Source organism: Rhinatrema bivittatum, chromosome 6 (genome assembly GCF_901001135.1).
Source record: "Rhinatrema bivittatum chromosome 6, aRhiBiv1.1, whole genome shotgun sequence".
Lineage (NCBI taxonomy): Eukaryota > Metazoa > Chordata > Amphibia > Gymnophiona > Rhinatrematidae > Rhinatrema > Rhinatrema bivittatum.
Genome location: NC_042620.1, coordinates 296130649 through 296149337, shown reverse-complemented (window position 1 = coordinate 296149337; position 18689 = coordinate 296130649). Strand labels below are relative to the sequence as shown.

Genomic DNA, 18689 nt, shown 5'->3' with positions numbered 1-18689 from the left:
CAGTGTGCTGCGGCAGTCAAGAAAGCAAACAGAATGTTGGGAATTATTAGAAAGGGAATGGTGAATAAAACGGAAAATGTCATAATGCCTCTGTATTGCTCCATGGTGAGACCGCACCTTGAATACTGTGTACAATTCTGGTCGCCGCATCTCAAAAAAGATATAGTTGCACTGGAGAAAGTACAGAGAAGGACGACCAAAATGATAAAGGGGATGGAATGGCTCACCTTTGATGAAAGACTGAAGAGGTTAGGTCTGATCAGCTTGGAGAAGAGATGGCTGAGGGGGGATATGATAGAGATCTTTAAAATCATGAGAGGTCTAGAACAGGTAAATGTGAATTGGTTATTTGCTCTTTTAGATAATACAAGGACTAAGGGACCCTCCTTGAAGTTAGCATGTGGCATGTGTAATACAAATCGGAGAAAATTCTTTTTCACTCAATGCACAATTAAGCTCTGGAATTTGTTGCCAGAGGATGTGGTTAGTGCAGTTAGTGTAGCTGGGTTTAAAAAAGGATTGGATAAGTTCTTGGAGGAGAAGTCCATTACCTGCTATTAATTAAGTTGACTTGGAGAACAGCCACTGCTATTAATTGTATCAGTAGTATGGGATCTACTTAGTTTTTGGGTACTTGCCAGGTACTTGTAGCCTGGATTGGCCACTGTTGGAAACAGGATGCTGGGCTTGATGGACCCTTGGTCTGACCCAGCCTGGCAATTTCTTATGTTCTTAAAAGTAACAAGGAAACAAGTGCATGGAGTTGTTTATCATCTTATAAGCAGATGAGGCTGAAAAGGGCTTTTTGTTCAGGAGGCATGTGCCAGAAAAATCGTGCATCCTGTGCCTTCCCCGCTTCTCCCCGTGTCCTCTCTTTTGCTTGGAAAAGGGACTTGGGGAAGAGAGACTGCCTGGGCAGGGTTGCTGAGCCCCTGGGGAAAGAGAGAGAGGAGATTCAGCCCGCCTGCTGGAAGGAGGGAGGTAAATGCAAGAGAAGACACTGAGCAGGGGTGAGGAGAGTGGGAAGAAGGAGATGACAATGTAGTGTGAGGAGGGTGGGGAAACGTTAGGATACCACCCCCGAGTCTCCGTCATTGTTCTTTTGTGTGTGGGGGAAGGAGGTCTTATGTTGGGGCCACCCATTCACCATCATTGTCCATTTGTGAATGTTGTAGCTGCTCAGCCTCCATTGTCATTTTGTCATTGTGTGAGGGTGGCGGGGGGGGGGGGGGGGGGGGGGGATGTTATATTAGGGTCCAGAATGTCCAGACAACCAAGGCAGACAAAGAAAAGGTTTTTCCTTTTGGTTTAGTGATCTGAATATGTTAGCTTTGGGAATGGGAATGTGCAGCATCTCTGACCTTTGTAATTTACATGGTACGGGAGGAAATGCATTTCTGTTTCTATATCTCTGCCCTGCTTCTTGAGATTTCCAGTTCATTTTTTTGTCTGCATACTTCTGTTTCTAATTCATGGTCACTTATTCTGTATTTGGTGAGGGTCTATCCATGTTCTTGTCTGTGTGTGATCAAAGTGAGGTTTTCTGCTAGTGTGTAGTTCTGGGTAGTGATTAGTAGCAGTCAGCTTTCCCAATAGGGAGTGTATTGGTGTTCTAGGGTCAGGTGTGATATTTGCGGTGCTGTCATTTCATAGGCTCTGTGGCTAGTTGCAAGAGCGTGGCCCTATGTGGTTGCCCCTTCCTATCCCAGCCCCAAGCAGGGTCCTGGCAGCCTTCTTTTTGGAAAAAAAAAGCACTGAGGCTGAATCCTATCATTGCCTCAGGATTTCTGGGGTGAAAAAAACAGCAGTCACATTCCAAAACCGGTATTTCTGTGCCTTCTGCTCCTGCCTTTCACAGGCCTGGATTTCCGCACAAACCTACTGAGCCTGTGCCAGTGCCTGGGGTGGCAAAACTCTGTAAGGGGTTTAGGTGGAGGACATCAAAATTCTGAGGAACGCAGTTTAAGTTTCCCAGCCCTGTCAGTCGCCCCCCCCAGCCCCTCACTACCACCACCTCGGCAGTTTTCATTGCATGACAGAGGCTGCAACACAAGGATGGGGCCGCTCAGACACTACCATGGGCTCCTTACTGGGGGCTGGGAAGGGGGGTGAGCCTGAATTAGCAAAGCTCTGAATCCATCACTAGCCTTTCACATTAATATGAAGAAGGTGGATAACTTTGGAAGCAGTGTAAAATAATATATGTCTCACTGTGTCCCGAAAGCTTCATTTAAGAACCCCTGCAAGCTGTGAAATGTTGCACCCCCTTGAAACCTCCCCAAGCAGAGCACAAAACCAGGCGAAGATTTCACTCGCAGCAGTACAGTCCCCAGCCTCAATCTGCAGTCCTCTCTCTCTCTCTCGTCTTAGGTTCTGGCTATTTCCCTGATGAAAGCCGTCACAACGAGGTGCTTGTTGAAGAGGCTCCCCGCACTCCTTTGCTGGACTTCCGAGGTAAGACAGGCTCAGCGCCCCCTCTCCCGGCTGGCGTCCAGTGGGGCTGCATACGTCATTGTCTCAGACGGCTTCCGTCTCACCTGCACTTTACAGGTAGTGGTCCGCATTTCAGTGCTGACGCGTTCTGGGGCAGGGCTTCACAAGCCTGCCCTGGAGATTTCAGGATATTCACGGTGAATTATGCATGTGTGAGATAAGCGTGCATACACTGAGTGTCCGGCGTGTGCAGGCTTACCTCAGGCATACGCATCGTGGGTATCTTGAAATCCTGACTGGTTGTGGGGTCCCCAGACAGGCTTGGGAAGCCCTGGTCCAGGATGTTGCCAGAGGCCACAGTTGTGTGCAGGAGAAAGTGTGAGGTATTGAGTTACTGTCCCTGAAGCACTTCCATACCTGGGAACGTCTGATTTGTTGTCATCCTGAGATGGCTGAGACAACCTCCACAGGGAGGCTGCTCCACGCATCCACCACTCTCTCTGTAAAGAAATATTTCCTTAGATTACTCCTGAGTCTACCCCCTTTCATCCTATCAACTGTCTCTCTTCCTTCCTCTCCCTGCTAATCCACACCGTCTCTCTCTACCACCATCACGGTCACCACTTTTCCTCCCCTGCAGGGGTTACTTCAGCACTCTTTCTCTTCTTCTCTCCCTGACCCCAGCACTCGCTTTGCTCTTATCCCCTGTAAGTCACAGCTCACAAACCTCTTCACCCTTCCTTTATCCGTAACTGAGTCCCAAGTCCTGGCATCGCTGACTCAGTTTCTCCCCACGTATTACCTGCAGTGCGTGTGCTCCAGGCCTACCCTTCTCCCACCCGCAGGCTCACTGAAGGGGAGTGGCTGGAGCAGTAAACGGGAGAAACTGATGCAAACTTTCTGTGTAGGGGAAGTGGATCTGAAGAGTTTCCAGGTATGAGCATTTCCAGAGTGAGCAGGACTGCTTCTAAGGCCAGGTGCATAAGCAGCACACCTCAGCACTGTCTGAATTTTCAAGAAGGCTCATCGAATAATTGCACAGAGGGGCAGTTGCTACCCTAATGAGAAACATGGGGCTACCCTGCATGGCCTGGCAGATACTACCGTAAGAAACTTGCTGGGCAGACTGGATGGACCATTTGGTCCTTTCCTGCTGTCATTACTGTGTTACTATGAGTATAAGGAAATTAAGTGGCATGGTTAAGATCACCTAAGTGTGGTGAAGCTGATCAGTGTGTGACGTGTTGCACTGCATGCCCTAACCAGCTATACTTGGGCTGTAGCAGTGCGGCACTAGTCTCAGATGAGCTAAGGAGACCCTGACAAGATTTTTCAGTTCAGGCCCCGGATACAAAGTATGATCACCAAAGCAAATCTTTGCAGTATATCAAAATATATACCAAATTTTTTCACATTTCTGGTTTGTTTTTTTGTAAACACCATGCAAGTGCATCTTTGAAGGTCTGGAAAGTCGCTGTCTGTCTATCCTGTGTTCTCTGAAGATTAATGTGCTTTAGACGGTGCGTCATTTTCTTCTCTGACTCGGCTTCTGTTCCTACTGACTCATGGTTTATGAAACTATCCTTAAAACTGGACCAGACTACTATAACTAAGGCTAGCACTCCCTGGCCCTCCTCCACTCCCAGGAGAGCTATATGTGTACTTATTCTTCTCTCCCTCTCTCTTTAGCTCCTCGATGGTGTTACAATTTAAACATCCATGATGGCGAGGTAGTTTGTTACTCTCCGCAGGGCGGGAACTACCGCAGCACCCTGGGGACCCGTTGCCTGCTGTCTTGCGACCACGGATTCCAGCTGATAGGACCCAGGTCTGTGCAGTGCCTGGCGAGCCGTCGCTGGTCAGGGAGTGCCTACTGTCGGAGTAAGTTTCTGGGCTCTTGTTTTTGAGAGGGGTTCTCCTATTGTGTATCTTTTCCAAAATTCTCCTAAAGCAAGAGCCCGTTCTTTTGAAAATACGTCCAGTGCACAGTTTCTCCGTATCTATCAGTGTTGTCAAAGGATGTTTACTATCTCATCATTTTATTTAAACTAATCGTGTTCTTTCTGTTCCAGGGATCCGCTGCCATGTGCTGCCACTTCTGCTGCATGGCTCCTACCAGTGCTCCGTCGGGGTGTACGTGGACTCTCGCTGTGATTATACGTGTGTTCCTGGGTACAGCATAGAGGGGGACCGTAGTCGGACCTGCCTAGAGGATGGGCAGTGGAGTGGCAATGAGCCGATCTGTGTAGGTAAATTCCACACATACCAGTCTTACTGCTCCCCTGGGCTTTATTCTGGATATTTGCTCTGGAATATATCATTGTTCTTCTGGAGTTTATTCTGGATATCTGCTCTGGAATATATCATTGTTTTCCTGGAGTTTATTCTGGATATCTGCTCTGGAATATATCATTGTTTTCCTGGAGTTTATTCTGGATATCTGCTCTGGAGTAAATCATTGTTCTCCTGGAGTTTATTCTAGATATGTACTCTAGAGTATATCATTGTTTTCCTGGAGTTTATTCTGGATATCTGCTCTGGAGTAAATCATTGTTCTCCTGGAGTTTATTCTGGATATCTGCTCTGGAGTAAATCAGTGTTCTCCTGGAGTTTATTCTAGATATCTGTTCTGGAGTATATAATTGTTCTCCTGGAGTTTATTCTGGATATGTGCTATGAAGATATTATGTTCTGGTTTTGGTTTTTTTTTTTAAGACTTTGAGCCCCCAAAGATCCAGTGCCCACCCTCCCGAGAGAAGGTGGCTGAGCCTAATAAGCTGACGGCACTGGTGTACTGGAGCTTACCACACGCAAAAGACTCTGCCGATGGCATTATCACAAGGTGAGACAAATCGTTTTCAGGCACCTCCTGTACAGGTTATTGCTGACAGTAACATAGGTGAGTGTGAGAGAAAAAGAGCAAAGTGACCCATCCAGTCTGCCCAGCAGCAACTCATCCACTCCAATCAGATGCACATTGCACACACAAACATCCACATGGAACCTGGCACCCGCTCCCCCTCACCCATTGCATTTCTTGGGTTGTAAATGCTGCTCTGTGCTTCATTACCATCCTCTTCTTGCCATTGGGCATCCTCTGTTTTTAACCCATGCCGTTTTGAATTCCATTACTGTTTCCGTTTCCACCGCCCCCACTGGGAGGGCATTGCAGGCATTCACCATCCTATTTGTGAAAAGAACTAGATTTCCGACATTGGCCTGCGCTTACCCTGTTGGAGCAGTTATGGAAAGCTGCACTTTATTGTGGAATCCCCAGTTACATTCAATACTGCAGGGCAGGCTGAGTACCACAGTGACATGCCTTTGCCTCACTGCCCAAAGTTAAGGAAACCTCTCACCCAAGCAGCTGATCCCTTGCTTTGGCCAGGAGCTCACAATCCGGAGCCATCTGCTGCTTTGTTGCTGTTCATTGAAGGTGCTTTGCTGTTGATCCTTTCTGCTCTCTGGCTGCTGTACTTATATCCTTTTTTTTTTTATTTTGGTGGAACTGGTAGCCTAAATCTGACCTTCCCTGTATGTACCCAGATCAGTTCAGACTCCTGGGTTTTGCCTCCCCTCCAGCAGATGGAGACAGAGAAGTTTTGACAGACTCTGTCCTAAACCCCCAGGTGCCACCTACAGTCCGTCAATAGTTCTCCGTCTCCAGCAGATGGTGGAGGTGCAAAACCTACAGTCTGTTCTTAGTTACTTAGGTGTTTAAAGAAAAAAAAAGAGAGAGACAGATTTTAGACAGGGAGAATATTTTCTTTTAGCTCTTTAAAAAAAAAAAAATCAGCTAACTGAAGAGGATTCCATTCAGCCTCCCAGAGGGTTGCCAGGTCCTGAGGGGACCATCCCCCCTGGTATTAGAGGCAGCGGAGGCTAGGGGTCGAGGGTCCAATTGCCTAGTCATAGCCACTCTGGGGGTGATACCGGGGAGCCCGGCTCACTCCCCCCAGGAGGAACAGGACCCACATTAAAGGACTGCCGGGCAGGTTTGAAAAAAAAAAAAGTTTATTTTTTGGCTGAATCGGGCTCTCCCTTCCCTCGCTACTGCTGCTTCTCTTACGCAGCTGCATTTTCGCCAAGCTCCGTGGTTCCCTCAGCGATGCCGCGGAGAGCAGTTTGCAGGGCTTGCGGCTCGGTGCGGGGGCAGCTTTCCCGCAACGGCCTTTGTTCCTCGTGTCTCCCCGGGGGGGGGGGAAGAAACGGCCGTGACGGCCGCGGGAACGGAAGCCATTTTAAGTTCTTTCAGGGCAGCACGCGAGCCGTGGCGGGGGAGGGGATTCTCCCGCCTTCCTTATCCCTGCAGCAAATGGCCCCCGGGGGGGGGGGGGGCCCGACCCGACCCGACCCGACCCCGAGGCATGGCTCGGGTGCGGCAGAGGACAGCCCCGAGGGAGCGTCTGATTCCTCCTCCTCGTCCTCCTTCTCTTCAGAATGTATTTTACTGCTGCGCAAGGCCTTTAAGGCCAGAAGATCAGGGAGAAAGCAGGCTGGAGAGAAAATTTCTTTTGATCTGCCCATTTTAAAGGCACGGAAGCGATCCAAGCCTGGAGGGAGCACTGGGTCATCAAATATTAAGCGCCCCTTACAGTCGGTGGCACCCCATACAGGCACAGATTTCTCCTCAGACACTTCTGATCTGGATGACCAAACCCTGCCATCCAAACCTCCGCTGGGGGTAGACGGGGATGCAGATCAGCAGCAGGATTCAGTCCGAAATTCCCATTATGTTGAGGGGGGATGACCTGAAGGTGGTCCGCCTTTTTAGAAAGGAGGAGCTAGGTCCACTTATTCCTGAAATTTTGGGGGAATTAGGCATCAAGATGCCACCAGAGGAATCCCGGATGGGAGCTATTGATCCGGTGTTGTTGGGCCTGTGGGGTCCGACCACTTCCTTCCCTTTTCATTTTTTGGTCATTGACTTACTGTTCAGGGAATGGGATACCCCTGACCTCAGGTTGAAGGTTAGTAAGGCAATGGGATAAGTTATACCCTCTGCCAGAGGAAGCTTTGGACCTTCTTCGAATTCCCAAGGTGGATGCGGCGGTGTCTGCAGTTACCAAGAAGACCACCATTCCGGTCACTGGAGCGACAGCCCTCAAAGAGCTACGGGATCAAATGTTGGAGCTCCAGCTCAAGAAAATATTTGAAGTCTCAGCACTGGGAGTGCGAGCTGCCATGTGCAGCAGTTTTTCTTTGCGAGCTGGCCTGCGCTGGGTGCAGCAACTACAGGCCAATGCTTCTCTTTCAGATGGGGAAGCTCTGCAGGCGGGCCATGTGGAAGCTGCAGTCGCTTACAGTGCCGATGCTCTTTACGATCTGTTGCGGACTTCGGCCAGGTCCATGGTTTCTGCGGATGTTTCTTCCAAAGCTCAACTGGGTTCTCTGCCTTTTAAGGGCAAGTTGCTTTTTGGAAAGGACTTGGAGGACATGTTTCAATCCCTGGGAGAGAATAAAGTACATAGATTGCCAGAGGATCGGCCCAAATCCAGGGGCTCTTTTTCTACTCGGTCTCGCTTCCGTGGGAATCGGAGGTTCCGAGCACCCCAGTCTACTGGTTCCTCTTTTCGACAAAATTCGAACAGACAGCAGTCATGGTCTCAGTCCTTTCGAGGGCGACTTTTCGGTAGATCCAGTAACCCCCAGTCTGCTCCTGGAGTTAAGTCCTCGCAATGAAATATAGCTGGTCCATTCCTCGGTACCGGTCGCTTTTTTACGAGAAATGGGTCAAATTAACGTCGGACCAGTGGGTCCTTACCGTGATAAGACAAGGTTACGCTTTAGATTTTGCACGTCACCTTCAGGACCGGTTTCTGGTCTCCCATGCGCTTATGAGGAGAAACGAAAGGCGGTACAAGATATATTACAGCATCTTCTCGAACTCGGAGCTATTATGCCAGTTCCTCCGGCGGAACAGAGGAGAGGCCGCTATTCCATTTACTTCGTGGCTCCCAAGAAGGAGGGAACTTTTCGGCCCATTCTAGATTTAAAACGGGTCAACAGATGCCTTCGGGTGCCCCGCTTCCACATGGAGACCCTGAGATCAGTCATAGCCTCAGTGCGCGAGGAAGAGTTTCTAGCATCGCTGGATCTGACGGAGGCGTACTTACACATTGGCATCTGGGCTGCCCACCAGAAGTTCCTCAGGTTTTTCATCCTGGGACATCATTATCAGTTTTCAAGCTCTGCCTTTTGGGCTGGCCACCGCGTCCAGGACCTTCACCAAGATAATGGTTGTAGTAGCAGAGCAACTCCGGAGGGAATGATTTTTGGTGCATCCATACCTAGACGACTGGCTGATTCGAGCAAAATCAGAATTGCTTTGCCATTCGGCGATCCACAGAGTACTTCAGCTATTGAGATCGCTCGGTTGGGTGGTTAACCTTGCCAAGAGTCATCTGGTACCCTCCCAGTCCTTGAAATTCCTGGGAGTTGGTCGACGAGGCTTTTCAGCTGATATGCGACACGTGGAGCATACCCAGCATGGATCTGATGGCGACATTCTGGAATTCCAAAGCCCCGCGTTTCTTCGGTCGCCGCAGGGAGACAGGAGTGGAAGGAGTGGATGCCCTGGTTCTTCCCTGGTCGACAAACGTCTTGCTGTATGTGTTTCCGCCTTGGCCTCTGATCGGGAAACTACTCAGGCGAATAGAACTCCACCCGGCGAAGATGATCCTTGTAGCTCCAGAGTGGCCGAGATGTCCATGGTTTGCGGATCTGCTCAATCTAACAATGGCAGAGCCCCTGAGTTTTTGGGATTTCCCGGCTCTTCTGCATCAAGGACCTGTCTGTTTGGAAGATCGCTTTTGTCTAGTGGCATGGCTTTTGAGAGGCGGCGTCTGAAAGCAAAGGTTATTCTGATGCGGTAGTGGCTACACTTTTGAGATCCCGCAAGCCATCCACTTCCCTGGCTTATGTCCGGGTGTGGAGAGTCTTTGAATCTTGGTGCATGGAACGCGAGGTGGTTCCTACCCAAACGTCAGTGTCAGATATTTTGTGTTTCCTACAAGCCGGCCTATCCAAGGGTTTGTCATGTAGCTCCCTCAGAGTGCAGGTAGCAGTTCTCAGTTGTTAACGCAGTACAATTCAGGGAGTCGCGTTATCTACGCATCCGGATGTGGCTCATTTTCTTCAGGGAGCGAAGCACTTAAGGCCTCCAGTCACACACCCTTGCCCTTCTTGGAGCCTAAACGTGGTTCTCACGGCTCTGTGTGCTGCGCCCTTTGAGCCTCTGAAAAGGGTGACATTGAAAGATCTCACGTTAAAAGTGATCTTTCTGGTAGCTATTTCATCTGCTCATAGGGTGTCAGAGCTTCAGGCGTTATCTTGCTGAGAGCCTTTCTTAAGAATTTCTGATTCTGGAGTATCCTTACGGACGGTTCCTTCCTTTCTTCCAAAGGTGGTTTCTTCTTTTCATTTGAATCAATCCGTGGAGCTCCCATCTTATCCAGAAGTGGACTGATCGGATCCCCTTTCTAGAGACTTGAAGAAGCTAGATGTTCGCAGGGCATTGCTGCGTTATCTGGAGGTTATGAACAGCTTCCGTATGTCTGACCAACTTTTCGTGCTTTGGAGTGGTCCAAGACGTGGTGATATGACATATAAGACCACAATAGCCCGCTGGCTGAAGGAGACTATAAGTTCAGCGTATTTGTTGCGTGGTAGACCCCTACCCCTTGGTCTCCGGGCCCATTCTACCCGTTCGCAGGCAGCGTCTTGGGCGGAATGCCAACAAGTCACAATGGTATATAAAAGCTTAACAAATAAAATAAAATAAATAAAAGTCTCACCGCAAGAGATTTGCAGAGCGGCTACATGGAAGTCTTTACACACCTTTGCAAGACATTACAGGCTGGATGTCCAGGCCCCGGGTTCTGGGGGATTTGGAGAGGGTGTGCTTCGAGCGGGCCTCTCCAGGTCCCATCCCAGGTAAGAAAGCTCTGGTACATCCCAGGAGACTGGACTGATCCGGGTACGTACAGGGAAAGGAAAATTGGTTCTTACCTGCTAATTTTCGTTCCTGTAGTACCATGGATCAGTCCAGAGTCCCGCCCGCTTTATGCATACAGGTAATGGAGAGTCTGCTTGTTCAGCATTCAGTTGTTTTTGATCTGCAGATTGAATTTGTTCTTAGTGTTCAACTTGGGATTAGTGAGCCGGTTTAGGAAATGTGGTGTTTGTATATAGTTCATTTTGGTTTTGAGCCATTCTGCTTTGATACTGATTAATACTGATGGACTGTCTGTGGCCCTTGGGGGTATAGGACAGAGTTTGTCAAAACTTCTCTGTCTCCATCTGCTGGAGGGGAGACAAATCCCAGGAGTCTAGACTGATCCGTGGTACTACAGGAACGAAAATTAGCAGGTAAGAACCAATTTTCCTATTGGCTACATGCCTGGGTGGCTTCCTGTAAGGCACTGAAAGCTTGTGGTTGTTGCGTTCGTGCTTGCTTTTGCCCTCGCTCCACCCTCTCTACCTGTGTGGCGACTCCCTCCGTGCCTGATGGACGGCTTGATGCCGCGGCGTCTCCATGCCGCTTCTCCCTGGCGTCCCTGGGCCAGCTCGACGCCGCGGATCCGCCATGTTCCTGATGACGTAAGGTGCGCGCGTGTGCCAGCAAGGGCGCGAATCTCAGGGGCGTCCCCCTGTATTGACATCATCCGCTTCCAACATAAAAGGTCCTTACTTTTGCTAACAGATCTAGTTAGCAAGGACTCCGATTGGACTAGCTTCGGCTGTCCAAGACTACTTTGCACCCAAAGGATTGTTTGCGGGATTTCATCGGACCTGCTTCACTTTGCAACATCGCCTCTCTGGACCTACCAGGGGTACCCACTCCTCGGGGGCCTCATTCTCTTTCTCTATTTCAGATTACAGAAAGGAACTGGTACTCGCTCCTCAAGGGCCCATGTTCCTAAACTCTCTGAAGACTCGCCATTGCCTGGAAGCGATCGCATGAGACGGACATTGTGAGTTATTTCAGACTACAGACAGGAACTGGTACTCGCTCCTTGAGGGCCTATGTTCCTGAACACTCTGAAGATTCTCCTTGCCCAGAAGCTATCGCAGGTACAGACATTTGTGAGTTCTTATTTCAGACTACAGATAGGAACTGGTACTCGCTCCTCGAGGGCCTATGTTCCTGAATACTCTGAAGATTCTCCTTGTCCAGAAGCTATTGCATGTACAGACATTGTGAGTTACTATTTCAGAAGGTATATAGGAACCGGCACCTGCTCCTCGAGGGCCTATGTTCCTCAACACTCTGAAGATTCTCTATTGACTAGAAGCTATTCCAGATACAGATTAGTGTGAGTTACCACCGCTCTCTCAGAGCTATCCCTGGAACCAGGTACTCGCTCCTCGAGGGCCTAACCCTTTCCAGCTACTGAGCCATCTTATGTGAGTTATCACCTAGTACTGGTTATGTATATCTGCATACCCTGTCTATTCACTATCTACAGTCTCTTTGCAGCTCAGCAACCTTGGAATCGCAGTTCCAGTATCTGAGGGACTTCAGCCCTGCCGGGCATACCAGCTCACTACTGCCACCTCTGGTGGTTATACTACCTATCTAATAAAAGTACTATCTGTGTCTGTCTCCATACTCCAGCCTAGCCGGTGGTCCCTCTCAGGACTTCCTCCTGGGGGCGCTGTCATCTGCCATCGACCCAAGCATTCACCTATCTACCTTCTGTCCAGCTGAGCACCATCTCTAATACTCCGCTGGTACAGATTGCCAACTCTGCAGTCTACATCATAACATATTGCCATTCTTTAGCAGACCCATAGGAGGCAGTATACTTCAGATTCCTAACTCACTAGCAAGTCTACAACAGACTGCTAACTCCTAACTGATTGCTCTGCCATCAGACATCAGATTGATAACAGATGGCTACTCCTCCCCTTTGGGGAGGGGATTCTATCAAACTGCTATTCTCATCTTCTAGCTCCTCCCATCCGCATAGTAGATCCCACATCAGATTGCTAACTAGCTAGCAGATTGACAACAGATTGCTAACTCCTCCCACTTCAGGAGCTGAGCACAACAGTGGTCTTCATTGTTCAGATGTGGAGGCACACCCACTTTGGTTAATATAGTTCTGTTCAGGCATGCATCTGCCCATTTCTGGGGGTTGTCATGGTCTGGTCTCATTTTGGTAAGTGACTGAGCAGAGCCTTAGGGGAAGGCTGATTATCCTATTCTGTGCTATGCTGCACACCCAAGTGTGGCTCCCACTACTAGGGCTCTAAGGGTCAGGGGGACCTGCAGTACCTTAAAGCAAGTTTGTGTACAATTTTTAGAGCAAGAAAGTTTTGTCTGTTTTTATGAAGTTCTATGATGTTTTTTTTATTTGTTTTATTGTGTATGTGATGATGAAAACTGGTAATTGGGCAGGCTATAAATAAAGACAAGCCTTCAGTCTTACATTAGTTCTGCACTTGTATGCAGGATGAGGTTTATCTTAACTGGTTGAGCTACATCCAGTTCATCCTGTTTTTCACTTGCTTCTGAGACCTGATATCTACCATCCCATCTTATTGTTACTGCTGTATGAGTGCAGATTGTAATTCTCCCACCATTATTGCTCTGGCTAACAATACTATGGCTAACACGCTCCCTCTAGCGCAGTAGTTCCCAATCCTGTCCTGGGGGACCCCAGCCAGTCGTGTTTTCAGGATATCCACAATGCACGTGCACATTTTCTCTCATGCAGGCAAAAACCTAAGAAAAAAAAGTGAGTACAATCTCTTAAACATTACATATAAGAATCTGAAGACTTACACCCAATGCATGCTCCTATCATTCATACTATTTAATGCACAATCCATAGTAAAAAAAAATGCCCATTCTTACAGACTTACTCACTGATGCCAAACCAGATTTCATAGCAATCGCAGAAACCTGGATAAAAAACTGACGTTTTAATTAATCAAATAGAAGACCCAACATACAAAACTTTCTCAATCCCCAGACCAAAAGAAAAAGGCAGAGGACTCATGTTAATCATCAAAAAAAGCCTACAGATGAAACTAATCACATCTAAGATATGTTCCCCCTTCAAAATTGCATTATTCGACTCTTCAAAATTACAAATCTGTCTAGTATACTGTCCCCCAGGCTCATTAGAACGAAACTGCTCCCCAGTTGATCTCCAACTTAACACTCAATAAGCCAATCATCATCCTGGGCGATTTCAACCTACATATGGACACCCGCCCCCTCCTAGCCACATGCAAAACAATCACGGATACACTAGCAACAATGGGAGTAGAGCAAATCATCAAGGGACCAACTCACAAAGCAGGACACACCCTAGATCTAGTTTTTATCAATACAGACACCTGGGACACACACCAAACAAAAATAATTGAAATCCCCTGGTCAGACCACTCCCTCATCCAATCCACCCTGACCTATAACATGAAACCTACCAGAGACGAAAACAACATAAGAACCATCGCATACTGCCCTCCCTTTGATATCGAAACACTGCAACAAAACCTGCAACAAGAACTCAAAAACATTGACCTAACAAACTCTGAAACAGCCATAACCTCATGGCTCAACATTACCAAAGCTATAGCAGACAAAATAAACCCTACCATCATAAAGTCAATAAAAAACCCAAAACATCAAAATCAATGGTACAACGACAGCATAAGAACAGCCAAACGCGAACTCAGAAAAAAAGAGAGATCCTGGCGCAAGAACAAAACTGCCCCACTACTCAATGCATACCGAACCCATCTAGCAAACTACAAAAAACGTATTCATAATGCAAAGTAAGACTTCTATTCGAGCAAAATAAATAAATACCAGCATAACCCCAGAATGCTATTCACTATCGTACAAAACCTCACCAAATCATCAAATGAACTAAGAATACCATCCAGCACAAACAAAAGCAACACATTTGCGGAATACTTCACCGATAAAATCAAAAAACTAATAAACAACCCACCCAAACCCCAAAATTGTTTCTGAAAATGACAACAACTTGGCCTAACTTCGACCTCGCCTCTTCGCTGGAAATCCAAAAAGATCATTATTTATTTATTTATTTATGGTTTTTTATATACCGATCTTCTTATATTATATGTAAATCAAATCGGTTTACAGAGAACAGTTGAATAAGCTTGCTTGTGGGCAATTACATATAACAAAGAACTTTTTTGAGTAACATATTGTATAACTTTTTGAGTAACATTTAAACATAAGAGCAAAAAATACATGGCTAAACATAAACATAAGAACAAAATATACATGGCACAACAAAGTCTTATATGTCTAAATCCAAGGGGGGAGAGAAGAATAGAGGGAGGGGGATGGAGGGGTTATAAAGTTGGAGCGGAGAGGCTGTAATAAGAGTTCGTTGAAGCAGCTTTTTAGAAATCATGGAAATGCTTGGCTGAATAGCCAGGTTTTCAGTTTTTTCTTGAATGACTGGTGGCAAGTGTCTTGTCTGAGTTCTGGTGGTAGTGAATTCCAAAGTGAAGGACTTGCTGTGGAGAAAGCCCTATTTCTTAGTGGAGTTTTGGTTTGAGGGATGATAAGGGTGTTTAAAAAATTGAATTTTTTTAAATTAAAAAAAATGAATTCAGCAAACCATCCCATACAAACAATTAAACTGATCGAAAACCCAATAACCTAAATAATAACAGACATAGTTAACTTTTCCCTTACCAAAGGGAAATACCCTGAATGCTTAAAATCAGCAATTATTAAACCATTAATAAAAAAGAGCAACCTAGACCCAGAGAACATTCAAAACTACCGGCCTATATCCAACTTACTTTTCATTGCGAAAATCATAGAAAAAATCATCCCAACTCTCTGACTACCTCGAAATGAACAACATACTTCACCCCTCTCAATTTGGATTCAGGAAAAACTTAAGCACGGAATCACTACTCCTTTTACTAACTGACACAGTACTTAGAGGATTCGACAAAGGACAAAGTTATCTATTAATCCTCCTGGATCTATCAGCCACTTTTGATACAGTCAACCATTCCATCCTCCTCTGAAATAGGAGTCACGGGTAATACCCTACAATGGTTCTCATCTTATCTATCACATAGAAATTTCCAAGTAATGTTCAACAACACCCTCTCGAATAAAGCAAACCTCAACACAGGAGTTCCACAAGATCTGCCCTATCAGCAACACTCTTCAACATATACCTTCTCCCAATTTGTCACACATTAGAACGCCTTGGTCTGACCCACTTCCTGTACGCTGACGATATACAAATACTGGTCCCTATACAGAATACGCTAGAAAAAACATACAATAGAACAACCATCTATCTCACAGAAATCAAACGGCGTTTAACCGACCTAAAACTCATAATAAACATTGATAAAACCGAAATAATCATCCTAGACAAAAAAACATTAACTCCCCCATGCAACCACTCAAAATGGAAAACCCAAAAACATTAATCTCTCCTGCACTCATGCTCGAAACCTAGGAATCACCATAGACAATGAACATAACTAACAACATAAAGGAAGGATATCACAAACTACTTACACTCAGACGTCTTAAGCCTCTCCTTGCACAGGATGATTTCAGAACAGTCCTGCAACTACTCATCTTCTCCAACCTAGACTACTGCAATGCCCTACTACTTGGCCTACCACTCGCTATCATCCGTCCGCTCCAAATCCTACAGAACACAGCTGCCAGAATTCTAACAGGAACAAAAAACCATGAGCACATTACCCCAACTCTCATCTCACTACACTGGCTCCCAATAAAATACTGAATAGACTACAAAGTACTAACAATTCTGCATAAACTAATCATAGGACATCAAACCTAAGCAAATTCATCGAAATCCAAGCTCCAAAATGGAACCTACACTCAACGAATAAAGGCCTCCTCAAAATCCCTCACGCCAGAACCACACAACTGAACACAACCCGTGAGAGAGCCATATCCATCGCCAGCCCCACACTTTGGAACTTAAAACCAATCGAAATAAGAACTCAACCAAACATTAAAACCTTCAAAAAAGAGCTGAAAACCTGGCTTTTCACCAGAGCCTACTCAAACTCACTCAATCAACCATACTACCAGACACCCACGCAACCCAACATCACAAAGAAATCTCCATCTCTCGACCAACAAAATAACTTCCACCATTTGAATCTCTAAGACACTGTGCAACTAACCTCACATCGTATATCTAACAACCTCTTAAGTATACCTTGAACCCTGAAACCCTGTTGTTACTGACCTAACAGTATAACTCAACCAAGTTATATACCTACCTTTCTACCTTACTCATTAACCCCTTCCTACACCTTAGTAGAACATGTTGTATGTAATAACTAACACACAAATCCCGAAACTGTAATCCGACTTCAAGACAATATGCTGTGATGATGTTTTTCACGATTACTGTAAACCATTCTCTTGGCGAAACCGAATGACGGTATAGAAAGCACGTTAAATAAATAAATAAACCTTTTTCAGAGAAAATAATGCTCTGAAACAAGAGATCTGAGGGGGTACACTCAGGAACCACATCAGGAAATGTTTCTTCATGGACAGGGTGGTAGGTGCATGGAATGGACTTCCATTATAATGCATTATAGATGGGCTTATCTAGTTCATCTGTGCATGCCTTCCAAGTGGTGCAGAACTCGGTGAGCATATAACTCCCACATTGCAAGCCCTCCACTGGCTAGCAATTGTTCAAAGGCTCAGACTGAAAATTCTTAACTTTAGTGCATGAAGTGAGAGGCAGCAAGCCCTCGTTAACGTGGGTTAAGCCCCCAAGATCCTCTGGCTGGAATTTATTACATATACCATCTGCAGGGCAGACTAGGCTGGCAGAAACGAGGATAAAAGACATTTTCAGCCATGAAACGCCCTCCCAGATGAGCTCAGAGCAATGGACGATGTGCAGAGTTTCAGAAAGAAATTCAGAGCTTTTCTTTTTAAGGACTCGTTTGGCTACATGTAAAAAGAAAAAGTAAGCAGAAAGCAGGAATATTTAGGAAGGGGTGTGTGAATAATGTGCTTAGTGGGATGGCACAGGCTTTTTTCTCCCAGATTCACTTTTATGTTAGGAGTATTTTTTAGTTCTGTGAAGTTTTGTTTTTTTTGAATGTTTAATTTATTATGAATGTTTTACTACGCTGTGCCAAGATTTTGGGATTGAGCAAATTAGAAATCCTTTTCAACAAATGAAAAACAGGAAGGGACTTCGAGAAGGCATGGGGTAGGCTCATAGGATCCCTAGTTGTAAAGATGTGAGACGAGAGAAGAGATCAATGGCATCTGCGGCACTGCAGCAGGGATGAAACTGGGCAGCCTGGCTGCTCCTTTATGCTCCTTGCATGCGTCTCTGTTTCTCTCTCAGGTTTTGTTCTGAGGAAAGGAGAGTGGATTTCTTGCCATTGTTGCTTTTTACCATTTGGTATTTTGCATCCATTTGTCCTTCAGACTGATGCTGCGAGGCCCAGAGCCTGGAACAGAACTCCCAGAGGGGGAGCACATCATTCGCTACACGGCCTACGACCGAGCCCACAACAGGGCCAGCTGCAAGTTCAGTGTGAAGGTACAAGGTAGGGACGCTGTGGACGCGGCCTCCTCGGCTGCTTGCCGGGGCTCCTGCATCCCGCCCTGGCTATCCCTGCCGCCTCCCTCGGCAGAAGTCCAGGCTTCACAAGGGTAGCCGATGACTTCAGCCCACCAAGCACAGGCTCAGCCAGTTCTGGTTTATAGGAGCATTTTGTGCTCCTGTTGTGGAGAGGGCATCTGTCCGTCCATGTATGTGTTGCAGGGGTTGTTCCCCTTGACGGATCTCGCTGACATTTGGTAGCAGAATGTTTTGCTGAGGGGTCGGTACCGATGTCACATTTCAGTGAGATCCATCAAGCGGAAGAGCCCCTGTGGTGTCCGGACAGTAAGGCTGACGAACAGGGAAAGCCATATTGGGGAAAAAGCTGAAGCATGCCTTTCCTGTGTTACTCCTGTTAGCATACACATTTACTACTTGCTGAAGTAAAGACATGCAGTTTGGCACAGAGCAGCGCAATTATAACCATCTCCCTCCTGCGTCAGCAGCCGTGGGTGCCTTCTAAATCTCACTCTCCTCAAAAATGCCATAACACAATGCAATAATGACACCTTTTTCATTTGCGTTAAGCTATGTGATATGGCTTTATTGCACTTTGCAAATAGTATTTTCAATGAGAGAGAGAGAGACTATCTATAGAGGTAGATATTT

The 18689-nt window shown here is 46.6% G+C and overlaps 1 protein-coding gene across 1 annotated transcript in view; it reads left to right on the top strand.

The window, feature by feature from the left end:
• Positions 1 to 18689, top strand: part of SRPX2 (sushi repeat containing protein X-linked 2) — a 79292-nt gene that overhangs the window by 44649 nt on the left and 15954 nt on the right. The window contains exons 3-7 of the mRNA XM_029607402.1: positions 2371 to 2454; positions 4123 to 4314; positions 4506 to 4682; positions 5149 to 5275; positions 17903 to 18024. Coding sequence (XP_029463262.1) covers positions 2371 to 2454; positions 4123 to 4314; positions 4506 to 4682; positions 5149 to 5275; positions 17903 to 18024 — 702 coding nt within the window. The remainder of the gene's footprint in view (positions 1 to 2370; positions 2455 to 4122; positions 4315 to 4505; positions 4683 to 5148; positions 5276 to 17902; positions 18025 to 18689) is intronic.